The 17,186-nt window shown below is 30.6% G+C and overlaps 4 protein-coding genes across 4 annotated transcripts in view; 3 read left to right on the top strand and 1 right to left on the bottom strand.

Moving 5' to 3' along the window:
• The first annotated feature begins 197 nt into the window (after positions 1–197).
• On the top strand, positions 198–7,646 carry LOC130447200 (farnesol dehydrogenase-like). The gene is made up of 4 exons (XM_056783880.1): positions 198–3,692; positions 4,462–4,923; positions 6,699–6,845; positions 7,511–7,646. Exons 1-4 carry the CDS (start codon positions 3,597–3,599, stop codon positions 7,550–7,552), a joined length of 747 nt encoding a protein of 248 aa, XP_056639858.1. The 5' UTR covers positions 198–3,596; the 3' UTR covers positions 7,553–7,646.
• Positions 7,647–7,909: 263 nt separating this feature from the next.
• On the top strand, positions 7,910–10,786 carry LOC130447199 (farnesol dehydrogenase-like). Its single transcript, XM_056783879.1, has 4 exons — positions 7,910–8,044; positions 8,988–9,449; positions 10,434–10,589; positions 10,651–10,786. Exons 1-4 carry the CDS (start codon positions 7,949–7,951, stop codon positions 10,690–10,692), a joined length of 756 nt encoding a protein of 251 aa, XP_056639857.1. The 5' UTR covers positions 7,910–7,948; the 3' UTR covers positions 10,693–10,786.
• Positions 10,787–12,147: 1,361 nt separating this feature from the next.
• LOC130447667 (protein transport protein Sec61 subunit gamma) lies at positions 12,148–13,226 on the top strand. Its single transcript, XM_056784620.1, has 3 exons — positions 12,148–12,306; positions 12,370–12,467; positions 12,978–13,226. Exons 2-3 carry the CDS (start codon positions 12,374–12,376, stop codon positions 13,088–13,090), a joined length of 207 nt encoding a protein of 68 aa, XP_056640598.1. The 5' UTR covers positions 12,148–12,306; positions 12,370–12,373; the 3' UTR covers positions 13,091–13,226.
• An 810-nt stretch (positions 13,227–14,036) lies between these two features.
• LOC130447666 (activating transcription factor 3) overlaps positions 14,037–17,186 on the bottom strand; it is a 61,719-nt gene continuing 58,569 nt past the window's right edge. The window contains exon 6 of the mRNA XM_056784619.1: positions 14,037–17,072. Within this exon, the coding sequence (XP_056640597.1) occupies positions 16,729–17,072 (344 nt within the window). The 3' untranslated portion in view covers positions 14,037–16,728. The remainder of the gene's footprint in view (positions 17,073–17,186) is intronic.

Raw genomic sequence — 17,186 nt, 5'->3', positions numbered from 1 at the left:
GTGTTAGTATGCTAATAATAGTCGGGATCGAGGCCTCCTAGTATTCGAACTGCATCTTTTATAGCGAGCGGTTTATTTGCAGTATTTCTTTTAAATAATCTCTAGAAAAGTCTATTTATTTATTTATTTTTATCTAGAACTTTGTAGAATTGTATTTGCGGTATATAAATAAGTTTATATAACGCAGTTAGTAAGTTTTAAATAAATAGTGGCAATGAAAAAAACGAATTAGCAAATTAAGTGACGTTTTTAAATAAATTAGTGGAAGTTAAGTGTATTGTATAGTGTGTAAATCAAATTAAGAACGTAAAAGATACCCCACGAATAGAAATCGTATAAATAAATACGAAAATCGTTACAAAACTGTATTAAAATAGAGTTTTGAATGTTTTTTGAGTTTTGGATCTCGCCACGCCACTGGTTTTTTGTGTTAGTATGCTAATAATAGTCGGAATCGAAGCCTCCTAGTATTCGAACTGCATCTTTTATAGCGAGCGGTTTATTTGCAGTATTTCTTTTAAATAATCTCTAGGAAAGTCTATTTATTTATTTTTTTTGTTCTAGAACTTTGTAGAATTGTATTTGCGGTATATAAATAAGTTTATATAACGCAGTTAGTAAGTTTTAAATAAATAGTGGCAACGAAAAAAACGAATTAGCAAATTAAGTGACGTTTTTAAATAAATTAGTGGAAGTTAAGTGTATTGTGAAGCGTGTAAATCAGATTAAGAACGTAAAAGTTACCCCACGAATAGAAATCGTTTAAATAAATACGAAAATCGTTACAAAACTATATTAAAATAAAGTTTTGAATGTTTTTTGAGGTATGTAACTCGCCACGCCACTGGTTTTTTGTGTTAGTATGCTAATAATAGTCGGGATCGAGGCCTCCTAGTATTCGAACTGCATCTTTTATAGCGAGCGGTTTATTTGCAGTATTTCTTTTAAATAATCTCTAGAAAAGTCTATTTATTTATTTATTTTTATCTAGAACTTTGTAGAATTGTATTTGCGGTATATAAATAAGTTTATATAACGCAGTTAGTAAGTTTTAAATAAATAGTGGCAACGAAAAAAACGAATTAGCAAATTAAGTGACGTTTTTAAATAAATTAGTGGAAGTTAAGTGTATTGTGAAGCGTGTAAATCAGATTAAGAACGTAAAAGTTACCCCACGAATAGAAATCGTTTAAATAAATACGAAAATCGTTACAAAACTATATTAAAATAAAGTTTTGAATGTTTTTTGAGGTATGTAACTCGCCACGCCACTGGTTTTTTGTGTTAGTATGCTAATAATAGTCGGGATCGAGGCCTCCTAGTATTCGAACTGCATCTTTTATAGCGAGCGGTTTATTTGCAGTATTTCTTTTAAATAATCTCTAGAAAAGTCTATTTATTTATTTATTTTTATCTAGAACTTTGTAGAATTGTATTTGCGGTATATAAATAAGTTTATATATCGCAATTAATAAGTTTTAAATAAATAGTGGCAACGAAAAAAACGAATTAGCAAATTAAGTGACGTTTTTAAATAAATTAGTGGAAGTTAAGTGTATTGTGAAGCGTGTAAATCAGATTAAGAACGTAAAAGTTACCCCACGAATAGAAATCGTTTAAATAAATACGAAAATCGTTACAAAACTATATTAAAATAAAGTTTTGAATGTTTTTTGAGGTATGTAACTCGCCACGCCACTGGTTTTTTGTGTTAGTATGCTAATAATAGTCGGGATCGAGGCCTCCTAGTATTCGAACTGCATCTTTTATAGCGAGCGGTTTATTTGCAGTATTTCTTTTAAATAATCTCTAGAAAAGTCTATTTATTTATTTATTTTTATCTAGAACTTTGTAGAATTGTATTTGCGGTATATAAATAAGTTTATATAACGCAGTTAGTAAGTTTTAAATAAATAGTGGCAACGAAAAAAACGAATTAGCAAATTAAGTGACGTTTTTAAATAAATTAGTGGAAGTTAAGTGTATTGTGAAGCGTGTAAATCAGATTAAGAACGTAAAAGTTACCCCACGAATAGAAATCGTTTAAATAAATACGAAAATCGTTACAAAACTATATTAAAATAAAGTTTTGAATGTTTTTTGAGGTATGTAACTCGCCACGCCACTGGTTTTTTGTGTTAGTATGCTAATAATAGTCGGGATCGAGGCCTCCTAGTATTCGAACTGCATCTTTTATAGCGAGCGGTTTATTTGCAGTATTTCTTTTAAATAATCTCTAGAAAAGTCTATTTATTTATTTATTTTTATCTAGAACTTTGTAGAATTGTATTTGCGGTATATAAATAAGTTTATATAACGCAGTTAGTAAGTTTTAAATAAATAGTGGCAACGAAAAAAACGAATTAGCAAATTAAGTGACGTTTTTAAATAAATTAGTGGAAGTTAAGTGTATTGTGAAGCGTGTAAATCAGATTAAGAACGTAAAAGTTACCCCACGAATAGAAATCGTTTAAATAAATACGAAAATCGTTACAAAACTATATTAAAATAAAGTTTTGAATGTTTTTTGAGGTATGTAACTCGCCACGCCACTGGTTTTTTGTGTTAGTATGCTAATAATAGTCGGGATCGAGGCCTCCTAGTATTCGAACTGCATCTTTTATAGCGAGCGGTTTATTTGCAGTATTTCTTTTAAATAATCTCTAGAAAAGTCTATTTATTTATTTATTTTTATCTAGAACTTTGTAGAATTGTATTTGCGGTATATAAATAAGTTTATATAACGCAGTTAGTAAGTTTTAAATAAATAGTGGCAACGAAAAAAACGAATTAGCAAATTAAGTGACGTTTTTAAATAAATTAGTGGAAGTTAAGTGTATTGTGAAGCGTGTAAATCAGATTAAGAACGTAAAAGTTACCCCACGAATAGAAATCGTTTAAATAAATACGAAAATCGTTACAAAACTATATTAAAATAAAGTTTTGAATGTTTTTTGAGGTATGTAACTCGCCACGCCACTGGTTTTTTGTGTTAGTATGCTAATAATAGTCGGGATCGAGGCCTCCTAGTATTCGAACTGCATCTTTTATAGCGAGCGGTTTATTTGCAGTATTTCTTTTAAATAATCTCTAGAAAAGTCTATTTATTTATTTATTTTTATCTAGAACTTTGTAGAATTGTATTTGCGGTATATAAATAAGTTTATATATCGCAATTAATAAGTTTTAAATAAATAGTGGCAATGAAAAAAACGAATTAGCAAATTAAGTGACGTTTTTAAATAAATTAGTGGAAGTTAAGTGTATTGTATAGTGTGTAAATCAAATTAAGAACGTAAAAGATACCCCACGAATAGAAATCGTTTAAATAAATAGGAAAATCGTTACAAAACTATATTAAAATAAAGTTTTGAATGTTTTTTGAGTTCTGGAACTCGCCACGCCACTGGATTTTTGTGTTAGTATGCTAATAATAGTCGCGATCAAGGCTTCCTAGCAATGGAAATGCAATAACAATAATTTTATCTAGTGAATCTATCGGTATAAACACGCATTAAAATTTTAACTTCATATATATATATATATATATAAAACCAACACGCACGATTCCATCATTTGATCGAAGATTTTAAACAATGGACAGGTGGATTGGACACGTGGCTTTCGTGACAGGATCTAGTGCTGGAATTGGGAAAGAAATTGCTGTGAAATTGGTTGAACAAGGTTTGAAGGTAAGATAAGATTTTTTTTCGACTTCTAATTAATATATGTACTACAGGGTGGGCCGGAAAGTTTTACGAATTTGTAAAAATAATAATAAAAAAAACAACTAAATTTAATTTAATCCACGTAAAATTTTTTATTCTATTTGAAATATACATACGGGGAATTCATTTATTAAAAAGAACATCATCCAGGTGCGTACAATCGCGCCGCAAACTCCCCCTCGAATCTAAATGTCAAATTGGCATATTCCGCTGCTATTTCTTCCCGAATTTTGGTCTTCAACTGATCAAACGCGGACGGGTTATTGGAGTAGACTTCACTTTTCACGTATCCCCACATAAAAAAGTCCTGCGGTGTTAAATCCTGACTTCTAGGCGACCATGCGATGTCACCTCAGCAAACATCCGGTTTACGACGGCGCCATGTTGTTGAAACTGTGTCGTACGATTATACATTTCGAATTATTGCAGTTACGGAAAGAAAAAAATCCCTTTACGTTGCTACGTACGTCCCGCAGGCTTCCGAGCTACTCATCCCCACCATCCGCGCAGCTCACGTCTTCATTGTCGGAAAATAGAAACGGAAACTACTCCGATGGGGCTAAATCTGGCGAATAGGGCGGACGAGGTAGTAATTCAAACTTTAATTCATCAATTTCCACGCGCGCATTTGGAAAAACCGTGACCTTGAACGGTCTTTGCCTTCTTGGAGTCGGTTTTTAGTGTCCTTGTTCCTGTTTTAATCCTGGGAACGTTTTAATATTGTTTGTTCTAGGTTGTCGGTTTCGCTCGTAGGAAAGAACTCTTGGATGAGCTCGAAAAGAAACTCTCCGCCAAGAAAGGAAAATTTTACGCTTACGCCGGCGATGCTTCCAAAGAAGAAGACATTTTGAATGCTTTCCGATGGACCAAAGATAACGTCGGTTCGATAAGCATTCTGATCAACAACGCCGCTATATTAGACGTACATAAATTATCAGAAAGCGAAACTAAAATATGGCAGCAACAACTGGACGTTAATGTATTAGCGCCTTGTATAACCGCCAGAGAAGCCATTAAGCAGATGAAAGAAAATAAAATTGACGGGCATATTATAAATATTAATAGTATTGCCGGTCATAAGATAACTCAAAATTTTCAATTGAATTTATACGGCAGTACCAAACATGCTCTAACTGTACTTACCGAAATATTGCGACTTGAACTTGCTCAACAAGGATCCAAAATCAAAATATCGGTAAATATGAAATCAAATTTTTAACTCAAAAAACCTTCACACCTCCATTTTTCTTATTATTTCATCATATTATCGACAATCACCTCCGCCACTGTTTTTTTTTTCGAATCCCTCGTAGATTTCGAGTTGTTCGAGTTTCAAAATTTATTCGAGTACCCGTAATTTTGTTAAAAAAATCGTTAAACTTGTTTCCCAACACCGATTTTTGCTCAAAACCGCCTAATTTGACTGTACTATAAATCGTTGCAATTAGTGATAAAGAAAACTGACATGTAGCAACTTGAACTTGCTCAACAAGGATCCAAAATCAAAATATCAGTAAATATAAAATCAAATTTTTAACGCAAAAAACCTTCACACCTCCATTTTTTTATTATTTCATCATATTATCGACAATCACCTCCGCCACTGTTTTTTTTTTCGAATCCCTCGTAGATTTCGAGTTGTTCGAGTTTCAAAATTTATTCGAGTTCCCGTAATTTTGTTAAAAAAATCGTTAAACTTGTTTCCCAACACCGATTTTTGCTCAAAACCGCCTAATTTGACTGTACTATAAATCGTTGCAATTAGTGATAAAGAAAACTAACATGTAGCAACTTGAACTTGCTCAACAAGGATCCAAAATCAAAATATCAGTAAATATGAAATCAAATTTTTAACGCAAAAAACCTTCACACCTCCATTTTTTTTATTATTTCATCATATTATCGACAATTACCTCCGCCACTGTTTTTTTTTCGAATCCCTCGTAGATTTCGAGTTGTTCGAGTTTCAAAATTTATTCGAGTACCCGTAATTTTGTTAAAAAAATCGTTAAACTTGTTTCCCAACACCGATTTTTGCTCAAAACCGCCTAATTTGACTGTACTATAAATCGTTGCAATTAGTGATAAAGAAAACTGACATGTAGCAACTTGAACTTGCTCAACAAGGATCCAAAATCAAAATATCAGTAAATATAAAATCAAATTTTTAACGCAAAAAACCTTCACACCTCCATTTTTTTATTATTTCATCATATTATCGACAATCACCTCCGCCACTGTTTTTTTTTTCGAATCCCTCGTAGATTTCGAGTTGTTCGAGTTTCAAAATTTATTCGAGTTCCCGTAATTTTGTTAAAAAAATCGTTAAACTTGTTTCCCAACACCGATTTTTGCTCAAAACCGCCTAATTTGACTGTACTATAAATCGTTGCAATTAGTGATAAAGAAAACTAACATGTAGCAACTTGAACTTGCTCAACAAGGATCCAAAATCAAAATATCAGTAAATATGAAATCAAATTTTTAACGCAAAAAACCTTCACACCTCCATTTTTTTTATTATTTCATCATATTATCGACAATTACCTCCGCCACTGTTTTTTTTTCGAATCCCTCGTAGATTTCGAGTTGTTCGAGTTTCAAAATTTATTCGAGTACCCGTAATTTTGTTAAAAAAATCGTTAAACTTGTTTCCCAAAACCGATTTTTGCTTAAAACCGCCTAATTTGACTGTACTATAAATCGTTAGTGATAAAGAAAACTGACATGTAAATAATCGCTGTTTGGTTACAAATACAAACAAAAAAATAAATTACAAAGACGAAATAATAAAAAACTATCTTATTTACCAGAATTCTACAACGCCCTGTAAGTTTGTAAATAATTTCAAAACGTGAAAATTGACGACGACTATAATTCCACGAATTTTTAAATTGATATCTCAAAAGCACTATTCAATCACCCTGGATAATAACTGCAGCTATTTGAAATTTATTTCGCGTGTTGTAGAGCGTAAGTCCGGGCGCAGTTAAAACAGACATGTTGGCCAAAGCAGCTTCGTCGACTTCCATGAGTACGAATGATTTTAAATCATTAGAACCTGCAGATGTAGCAGACGCTGTTTTATACGCGTTATCAACACCGGCTACAGTTAATGTAAGTATAATAAAATGCTGTAACTGAAAAAAAATTCTTTTCTTAGTATTAAACGATGACGTATGTCCGCGTAAGACCAGGGGCGGCTCGCACTCAATGGTTAACTTTTACAGACAATCTAAAAATAGCAAAAATGATTTTTTTAATCGTTTTTTTCTTTTTACTATTTGTTTAAATCGATAAAATTTATGGTTTAGGAGGTACGTAGAATTTTAGATCGTTGTACATCGTTCGCCATAAAGAGACATTCTGAAAAAAATTATCATAAATTTATAATTGAAGTTACCAAAAAAAAAAAAAAATAAATCTATTGTATTTGATTGCGAATGTTCACCCACATAACGTGAGCGGGAGAAATTTCAATTATCGCTAACTAAATTATAGGAATTAAAAAAACCGTCTCGTGTGAAACCAGCTTCATCAGTAAACAATTCCAACAAATGTTAGTAATCTACATATCAACTAAACTATAAATTTTATCGATTTGTTAAAAAATCCATTGAAAAAATAATTTTTACCATTTTTAGATTGTACAGGTTGTCCCTGGCTCTCAGTAATACCACAACATTTTTTCACGTCTCGAAACATCCTGTATATTCAAATCCACTTAATTAAGGATCTAGTATTATATTACGTATTCACATAATTTTTTTGCTCTATTTTAGATATCTGAACTAACCATTCAAGTGGTGGGAGAAAAACTTTAATATTAAATATACAATTGTGGAGTACCGATATTATATAATATCGACATAATTCATATTATTTTACTCGTATATTTTCACAAACTCATCAATATTCTTTTTAATTTCATATCTCGTACTCCAACGAGTAAAATAAATCACATCGGGACATTTGGTATAAACCTTATACATAAACGAGACAACCTGTACAACACGAATTAAAAGATTTAACTGTACTGTACTGTATTTAATAAAATTCAATGAATTATATGGATTTTATGAAAATATTTTTTAATTCCCAACGGTACGCTCATGAATAACTTAACGTTGAAAGTATTCTATCATGCGCATGCTCAATTCACCTTCAAAGTACACAAATCTGATACAGATACAAATTGCGTATCAGTATAATAATTAATAATGGAGAAGTGGGTTGGGCACGTTGCATTTGTGACAGGAGCCAGTGCCGGTATCGGAAAAGCCGTTGCTGAAGAATTAGTTGAACAAGGACTAAAAGTAAGTATTCAAAATTGAATTATTAGTAAAATTTTTTACTTAATATGTTATTGGAAACAGTGCTAAATGTTTTCTACATTTTGACTCGTATATTTTATTAAAAACAGTAACTGTAAATGACAATTAAACTAAGTATCCGCCAACTTAATTTTGTGAGGTTATGAACACAGAAAACATTACATCAGACTGTATTTATGGGATTTTTTGTTTACAACATCCTTGTTCTTTGATTAGAGAAATGTTATACGCTTATTTCCGCCGTGGTGTTACTGATATCAAAATAATAGGAAAAAACAATGTCTGAAAGTCAACAATGTCTTTTAGACGATGGAAATATCAGGAGCTTTCCACATTTGTATGGAAAAAAAAAGATGCGTACAGGGAATTTCTAATTAACTTATAATTATTATTAATTCACTGCATAATCCCAAAAAACCAACAATAAAGTTTCAATTTTATCTGCATAAACCAGGCTTTGATTTTGATAAACTTTTATGAAACTATCGATGTTGTACTTGAAAAAAAAATGAATTTATAGAACTTTTTGTATGTCAATCATACATAATCACTATAAATTTTAATATCTACAAATACTAATATTTTATTATTAAAAATTGATTATACTTTAAAGATTTTAACACATAACCTCTATTATTTCATATCATTTAATAACTTTCGGTTTAACTTGTATAGTAAATGTCAAAATTACTTAAGAAAAGCATAAATTATATTTCCGAAACAATATATTTATAAAATCCAATAAAAAAATGATAATACTCATTAGCTAGCTTGATTTAACTATCAGAATTTACTTACATACACTTGTTGAGGACTTTTTCCCATTAAATGACGTGTCCAATCAGAAACAATTTGTTATTATCCATTTAAGACACTTATAAGTTCAATGAATCCTCCCTTGTTTGTTTTTGTTTTGATATTTTAGGTTATTGGATTTGCCCGTAGGAAAGAACTCTTGGATGAGCTCGAAAAGAAACTCTCCTCCAAGAAAGGAAAATTTTACGCTTACGCTGGCGATGCTTCCAAAGAAGAAGACATTTTGAAAGCTTGCCAATGGACCAAAGATAACGTCGGTTCGATAAGCGTTCTGATCAACAACGCCGCTATACTAGGTTTAGCTAAATTATCAGAATGTGAAACTAAAATATGGCAGCAACAACTAGACGTTAATGTATTAGCGCCTTGTATAACCGCGAAAGAAGCCATTAAGCAGATGAAAGAAAATAAAATAGACGGTCATATTATTAACATTAACAGTACTGCGGGTCATAAGATCATTCCCAATCAAAAATTGAATTTATACAATAGTACCAAATATGCTTTAACAGCATTGACAGAAACTTTGAGATTACAACTTGCTCTGGAAGGTTCCAAAATTAGGGTAACGGTAAGTAGTACAACTACAACTGGATAGTTTTGCTTTTCATTGTATAATATACAATGGAAAGTATCAATATTTCAACTTTGGTGCTTAATTACCACATTGGTAATCAATATTAAACATTAATTCTCCTCCCAATTTAATCTAATTTGTTTTGGAGAATTTATTTTGTATCCATAAAATCTGTCTTTTATTTTTTATGCCCTGCAGAGGAATGTATAGACCTCCCCATCCTCAAAAACGTTTTTCTACATAGTGGGAAAGGTCTCAAGTCAATTGTGAGTCCATGAAATATCTGCTTGTTTATCAGAATGAGTGTACACGTTGCATTTCCACGAATCTCCCAACCAAAGAGGTTCTGAGAGATAATGAGTACTAGAGCTCCAAATATTCTAGTGCCAGCTGCTCAGGCTTGAAGCTCATTAATATCCACTTACCATCAAATTTAGTAGAAACTTTTGATGATAATTGATAATCAATAACTTAAGAACGGATGTAAATTGTTGACGCTTGATTCGATTCCTAAATTTAGAAATAAATTGGGCAAGACACATCATGAGAAGGAAACCTACAGAAATGGTAAGGAAGATAACACAATAGACATCTCTATGGTCAAGAGGTAGAGGCAGATCAAGAAATATCTGACGAAACCAAATTGAAGAAGATACCAGAATCGTAGAAGCAGTAGACTGGAAAGGAAAATGCAGAAACAGAAAAGAATGGAGAAAACTGACAAATGAAACCAGGACATAAAAGAACAAGGGGCGTAATCCACCCCAATAAAGAGATATTTTGGATATTTTGATTTGGGTAAGAACAAAGAGCTATGAGAGATCATGTAGTACAAAATAAAAGTACCTGATACACTAAAAAGACACAAGGCATCCAATCACTGATATGAGAACTGGCTAGAAATTTTAACAGTTGACAGGATTATTTGTTCTTTAGAAGATATGAATTTGGTTATGATTTGTGTTTTGTAAATTGTAGAGTATAAGTCCGGGAGGTGTAAGAACAGATATGATGAATACTGCTTTAGCTGAATTCGGAATACCTGCAGATTCTACATTATCAATTAATTTACTAGAACCTACTGATATAGCAAATGCAGTTTTATATGTTCTTTCTACACCAGCTACTGTAAATGTAAGTGGAATTTATATCAAGTTTTTTTTTTGTATTAAAGGTAATTTTATTACAATTTTAGATAACCGAACTCACCATTCAAGCAACAGGAGAAAAAATGTAATTTTTTCACTAAAATATTGTTTATACCAATGCAGTTTTATACAAATTGTTAAGTAAATGCAATTAAATATAGTTATACTGAAATCGATGCATTTTTATTTATACTTTGAACACTTTCCTGCTACTTTTCTCAAACCGTAATGACGAAACTTTCAATTCACAGTAGAATGAATAAATTACAAAAAATTCGTAATATGCAACAATTATTCGAACAAATATAGAAACTTTTCATATCAAATATAGAATAATATACACATACCTAGAAAAGTATTAATTCTGTTTTAAATTATATCGTGTTTAAATCGGCAGTAGAACTAAAAGAACTTCATTGTTGACTCACTATATATTTACACTAAATTAATAACTGAATTTTATCACATTTAGAAACACCATATTAAGAAAAACCGAGATTAATTCACAAAACAAAGCGTTTTTTTTATATCCCGCCAACAACCACAAACACGGATTACTGTTCTCGAAATATTTCGTCTGGCCATATTGACGCCATCTAGAGTTTCAACTACCCCATTATAAAGTTACCTATACGGCAACATGAAGGTTATTATCGGAACTAGAATCACCATAACACTACCGATACAAAATTATTTATTTTTGCGTGAGTCTTATTTGATTTGTATCTTTACTACCTGATCTGTTTCTATACCTAAACGGGAAATTAATGGATAACTTCACCTTGAGGTATCTGCGTAAACTAAAGGGCTTTACTGAAACTATGATTGGAAAGTAATTCGGATAACGTTCATTTTCATTCGGAAACTGAACGAAGTGATCGGGTTATAACCTCATGATTTTTATACGTAAAAATAACTATAAAAATTCACCATAAATTCCATATGTGCGCTGAAGTAATAAAGATTAAATAATTTTCTAGGTAGAGTTGAATTTTAAATTTGATATTTCTAGCGAAAATTGTACACGACATTCGGAAATTCTGTTAACAATTTCGTTTTGTGCTAGTATTCGCGATCAAGTGATCTATCTGAATCAGGATTATAGTTTCCGTATGAAATAAGTGAATTATGAGGACAACTAAAGCTAGAGAAATATATAGATTAATAAAAAAATGTGTATAATAAAATTTATCGACAATAAACTCACTTCTGATTGAAAATAACTAATTCTTATGTATTTTGACTAGTTTTTTTTATTTATTATGTTGAGATCAGTGTTCCAAATGTCATATTCGCTAGCATATATTTGTAAAAAGTATTGCCTACCTATTGAATCCTAATTACAGAATTTATTGTATAACACAACTGTTATTGCCCTAATATATCTTTAAAGATTAATGCCACCAAGAAATATGAATAAATAAAAGCAAAAACAACTAATTGAAAAGTTAAAAATAGTTATTTTGACACGAAAACGGTAATGACGTATCCCAGTTTTAATATCTTGTTATTTGTACACGTCACATGACGTTTGTAATCATTGTATGCCATCGTGGCTATATCTGTCATTGACAATTGTAAATTTGGCGTAACGTGAGTTGTGTAGTAAGAGATTGTAGAAATTATTATTCTTTTACACTGTCGACGTAGCGCTGTATCGAATTGTATTCCAATATTGGACTCAAATACCTCTAATAAGTAAAGTAAGTTTTATAATATCATTAAATTAAAATTTGAAAATACTAACGAATGAATTTTATTTTCAGTAAAATGGATCAGATTGCAAAATTCGTTGAACCTGGAAAGCAATTCGCTAAAGATTCTATAAGATTAGTTAAAAGGTGTACTAAACCTGATAGGCGAGGTAAGCATTATTTCTTATAATAATAATTGAATTAATGCCAAAAGATTTTATAACTGAATTAAACTTGATTTCAATATTCGTTAATATTTCTGTCAACCTATTTATTATATTTTAACTATTGAAAAGAAGTTTTCAAATGATCTATTTACTGATTATGGTTCAGATGTAGTAAATTCATTGTATAAAAACGTAACTAACTTATGTATTTATCACATAATATGGTTATCAAAGTCTTAAGACAGGAATTTTTTTGAAAAGACGATTTATTTCGATGAAACTAGTGATCTTCCAAGGATTATTAAGCTCATATGTTTTCTAATAGGCCCTAAATTACAATTATTTTTTAAATTGAATATGATTTTACTGTTGCTGTTCCTTAAGGTACTTAAAAAACAGGAAAATTACGCTAATAACTTATATTGAGAGATAGAAAACTATGAAAACATCCTAATTATTATTTTATTCAATATTTAATTGAGAGTTTAGTGGAATTATTCTGTATTGTTATAGAGTTCCAGAAAATAGCGATTGCTACTGCCATTGGTTTCTGCATCATGGGTTTTATAGGATTCTTTGTAAAACTTATTCATATCCCAATTAACAACATTATTGTGGGATCATAAATTAATTTTTTATATTTATGTTCATCTTATTCCTGAACTCATCATTTTGTTCTTCATCATTTAAATAGGGATACATTTATACATATAGATATTTATGAAACGATGTTTTTGCATAAAATAAATTCTGTTTTGTAAACTTACTGACTTTTATTTGTAAACCTTTTTATTTTTCAACTGGGATTAATAAAAATATTAATTCGGTTAAACTGGTTATCAGATGCAAGCTATTTCAGGTGCTTTTACAATTTTAACACATAGTTTTTACCTCTACTATAATATTTTTGTTGTTTTATATGTCGAAATGTTTTGATTTTGTTTATATCACTTATGTATGACAAATTCCAGCGACTATTTGTAGATGTAGAGATTTTTTGGGGGAGTAGTTTGTACATATCATCGTCCCGATTCCAATCCAATCGAAACAAAATGTTTAACCTCACTTTATGGCCTGATGTATGTATGGTTGCCTAACTGACGCGTTCTAACTTGTATTTTCTAAAGTAGATAATTTCCACCGGGAAAATGTGAATACAGGGAGAAACACTAAAATTTGGTTTTCAGTTTTTACTAGCTTCTTAAAGAATGGTTAGTGTTTTTGCTATTTCTATGGGGAGCTCGCATTTTGGATAAAAAATTACCTCTAGCTGTGTACTAGAAAGATAAATTTTGAGCTTTCGGAAGATTTTTTTGACCCATGATTGGTAATCGTTAATTACCATGTCGAATTGGGTATCTTTCTCCATTATGCTGTACGTTTGGTCCATAAAAACTTCTGACTAATAGTCACCGTACCATTGGCCTAAAACTTCATGTAAATAAATTTTTGTTGCAAACGAAAAACTTTTTTCATAATTTATTATTTGATTTTTCTAATTTTGGTCAGTTTTATGGCATTTTCGCCACTTTCCACATTAGGAGGTTAATGGGGGGAAATAAAAACACGTGATCTTTTTGATGTTGTTTATTTTTAACCAATTTGTGAATAAGGTACAAAATTATATTACTACTAACAACTAAAAAAGTTACGTAGTACGATAAACATCTTAAAAAAATATTATTCATCCAACTGTGCGTTTCATGTAACAATTTATCTCAAAATATACAAGTTTAGTATGTTCGAAATGAAATTTTTATATTTAAAAAAAAATAATTTGTTTTTTTTGCAACTATTAGTCTTAATCTTACCTAAACACACTGTTTATTATTATTAAACCAGCACAGACAATTCCGCCATCTTAATACACCGTCAGATACAAAAATAAAAGTATTTAAATGATAATTCGGTTATCGAAACAATGTAATTGTGAGTGCTAGTGTAGTTTTAGTATACAGCATGCTCAGGAAGTTGTCAAACTTTATTAGAAGTCCTAGGACAAACTTTAAATTAAAAAATATATATTTCGAGATGCATCGTTTCCTTATTTAAATTTTATATAAATGACAACCCTGTAACTTCGTAACTTTTTATAAATGGTGTATTTTTACCCGTTTTTTTTTATTATTTGGGTAGGTAACAAGCGATTAAAATCAATATTTTTATGATTTTTATTTCTATTTTCAAAGGGCTACTTTTTAGAAGTAACATTGGAGTCCTGTACTGAATACAGACATGTCAATAACAGTTTTAATCAAATTAAAAATGAAATGAAAATAATTGTTGTAATATCAAATTTTTAGAAACATTTTCAATGAAAAATTATATTTTCAAATACTTCATTTCATAGTTAGAATAATGAACCAACTAGCGGAAAGTGTTGTTATATAGTATTGTGGAACATGTGATCAGAATGTGTTGTTTGGTTCATTATTGTAACGATACATTGGAGAATTATAAAATCGATTTTTTTTTAAATTCTTTTGGATTAGAAATTATAATAGGTTATCAGATTGCTGCTGCAAATATAAAATAAACAATGAATTAAGTTAGAAAAAAATTTTTTCATGAAAAGAATCATGCGAATATATTCTAAGGAAGAGCCCTTTTGACAGGAAGAAAGTATATAAAAAAAATCTCTAAAAATCAAATTTTTTTATACAAAAATATAACTTTGTGATGGCACAAAAAAATTTTCCTGATATTTTTATAATTTTTTTATGTATCTTTTATCACATTTTTTTTCTAGTAAAAATTTAAGTAGTTGTCTTTCGAAATTTTGATGTGGAACTAGTGCGATTCTTAAATTTGAAAAAAAAGGCACAGTTCATTATAAAAAATATTTTCACTCGTTTCAACAAATTTTAAAATTGTTGTGACAGTTGAAAACCAACGTTTAAAAAGCGAAAAATACTTTTAAAGCATGATGTTCTTAAAGCGAATTATTTTTAATAATTGCCTAAGTAACTAGTACAAAATTTATTAAAAAAAAATGTATCGAATCAAAAAATGCTTAACCTACAAAATCACACTTCGTATCAATAAATTGTGATACCGAAATTTCACTGGATACGATACAATAATGAACCAACTAGCAAAAAGTATTACTACATATGGAATAGCATTGTAGAACATGTGATCAAAATGCGTTGTTTGGTTCATTATTGTAAATAAGTTAACTGGGTTCGTTTTGAAAAACAGGTACGAAAATTACTTTTTTTTATATTCAATACAATTTTTTTTTCGAAAAAAAAACTTATAATTAAAAAAATGGAAGAGGTACATGAAATATGTTGTTTTTTAAACTATAAATATTAACCTAACGAAGTAAGTAAAAATGGAAAAATAGTTTTTAGAAAACGAAACAAGAATATATTTTTTTTAAAAACTAAATAGCACAGTTAATAAGTAGAAATTTGGCAGTAACATCCACAATATAAATAATATTAAAACACGTAATTAAAAAATAGAAAGTAAGAAATACTATAAACTATTAGTTTTGGAATGCGTTTTATGCACCAATAAAAATACAGGACGTCCCATTCAATCCATTATACTTTGATATATTCTCTTTTTTTTTCTTTTTTGATTGGAACACCCTATATCACAGTTATATATTTAAAAATCTTAACATCGCTAAATAATAAAATTCATTTCAGATCTGGTAACCTATAAATTATAACAATGAGGTGAATAACCTAACCTAAGTTATAAAAAAAAAATAGAAGAGGCAAAAGATACACTACAAATAAGAAAAATGTTTCGGAATACGTTTAATCCAGTCGGAATAAATAGAAAATAACCTCGGGTTCAGTTAACCCTGAGTTGATACACGGGGGGCGCTCCAGGCTAGTGCTGGAGTGCCAGAAAGTTTGAGTCACTCACCCACGGACCCAGAACCTTTTAGACCCCACTTGACATTACAAAATGCCGTCAAAAGTGTCGAATATTCGCGTAGAGTTTCTTGTGGACCCCTGGGGCTTAACCCGGACCACTGCTTCTCAGGTTCGTGGAGCTCGAGAAGTGCACCAGCGCAGGGCTAAATATCAAAATCCACAAGACAACTACGACCTTTTTTTTGTTTCGCATCTTTATAAAATATCTGATATAAAAAAAATCTCTGTTCACGATAAAATAGGAAAAATAAATAAGTAGGTAAAAAAAAACCACTAGCAGATTTAGATTTAAGAGGTAATTAACTTTACGTAATGCCAAAATTACTTTTTTTACACTAATAATCTATATATCGGATGAAATGATCGATTCACGCCATACATCCGTTATCTAAACCGGAATTATTATACCCCTGATTCCCGGAATAATTATGACAAGGTAGACTGTACTGGTAACTACTGTCGAGATTAGTAAACTGGGAAAGTTCGTAATTTTCATCGTTTACCTCTTCTACAATTATACTCGGCGGTTTACTGAAATTAGGTTTCGTATATGTCACGTGATTGATTAAAACACTAGAAGGTCGCGTAGAGAATTCGGGATTTTGGACCCTGTACAAATTCGGGTCTACCGAGGCGGGTCTGCTATACGAATGTGTCTCCATAACCGTATTGACTGGAGGGAGCCTGTAAAGATGTTCACGTGTCGCTGGACCTATAAATAAAACGTATACAGGCGTACTACTAAAGTTCGATACCCGCCACGCCACTCCACGCCGTACCACGTCGATACGCGCGGCACGTTGTTACGCGCAAACTCATTTTATTC

The sequence above is a fragment of the Diorhabda sublineata genome, chromosome 8 (genome assembly GCF_026230105.1).
Source record: "Diorhabda sublineata isolate icDioSubl1.1 chromosome 8, icDioSubl1.1, whole genome shotgun sequence".
Classification (NCBI taxonomy): domain Eukaryota; kingdom Metazoa; phylum Arthropoda; class Insecta; order Coleoptera; family Chrysomelidae; genus Diorhabda; species Diorhabda sublineata.
The sequence above is the reverse complement of the archived record's forward strand: the minus strand, read 5'-3'. Positions and strand labels throughout refer to the sequence as shown.

Coding starts and splice junctions, on each gene's coding strand:
- LOC130447200 (XM_056783880.1), top strand. CDS start 3,597: ATGGACAGGTGGATTGGACACGTGGCTTTCGTGACAGGATCTAGTGCT. Junction 4,924..6,698: donor GATCCAAAATCAAAATATCG/GTAAATATGAAA, acceptor CGCGTGTTGTAG/AGCGTAAGTCCGGGCGCAGT. Junction 6,846..7,510: donor CAACACCGGCTACAGTTAAT/GTAAGTATAATA, acceptor GCTCTATTTTAG/ATATCTGAACTAACCATTCA.
- LOC130447667 (XM_056784620.1), top strand. CDS start 12,374: ATGGATCAGATTGCAAAATTCGTTGAACCTGGAAAGCAATTCGCTAAA. Junction 12,468..12,977: donor TACTAAACCTGATAGGCGAG/GTAAGCATTATT, acceptor GTATTGTTATAG/AGTTCCAGAAAATAGCGATT.
- LOC130447199 (XM_056783879.1), top strand. CDS start 7,949: ATGGAGAAGTGGGTTGGGCACGTTGCATTTGTGACAGGAGCCAGTGCC. Junction 9,450..10,433: donor GTTCCAAAATTAGGGTAACG/GTAAGTAGTACA, acceptor TGTAAATTGTAG/AGTATAAGTCCGGGAGGTGT. Junction 10,590..10,650: donor CTACACCAGCTACTGTAAAT/GTAAGTGGAATT, acceptor TTACAATTTTAG/ATAACCGAACTCACCATTCA.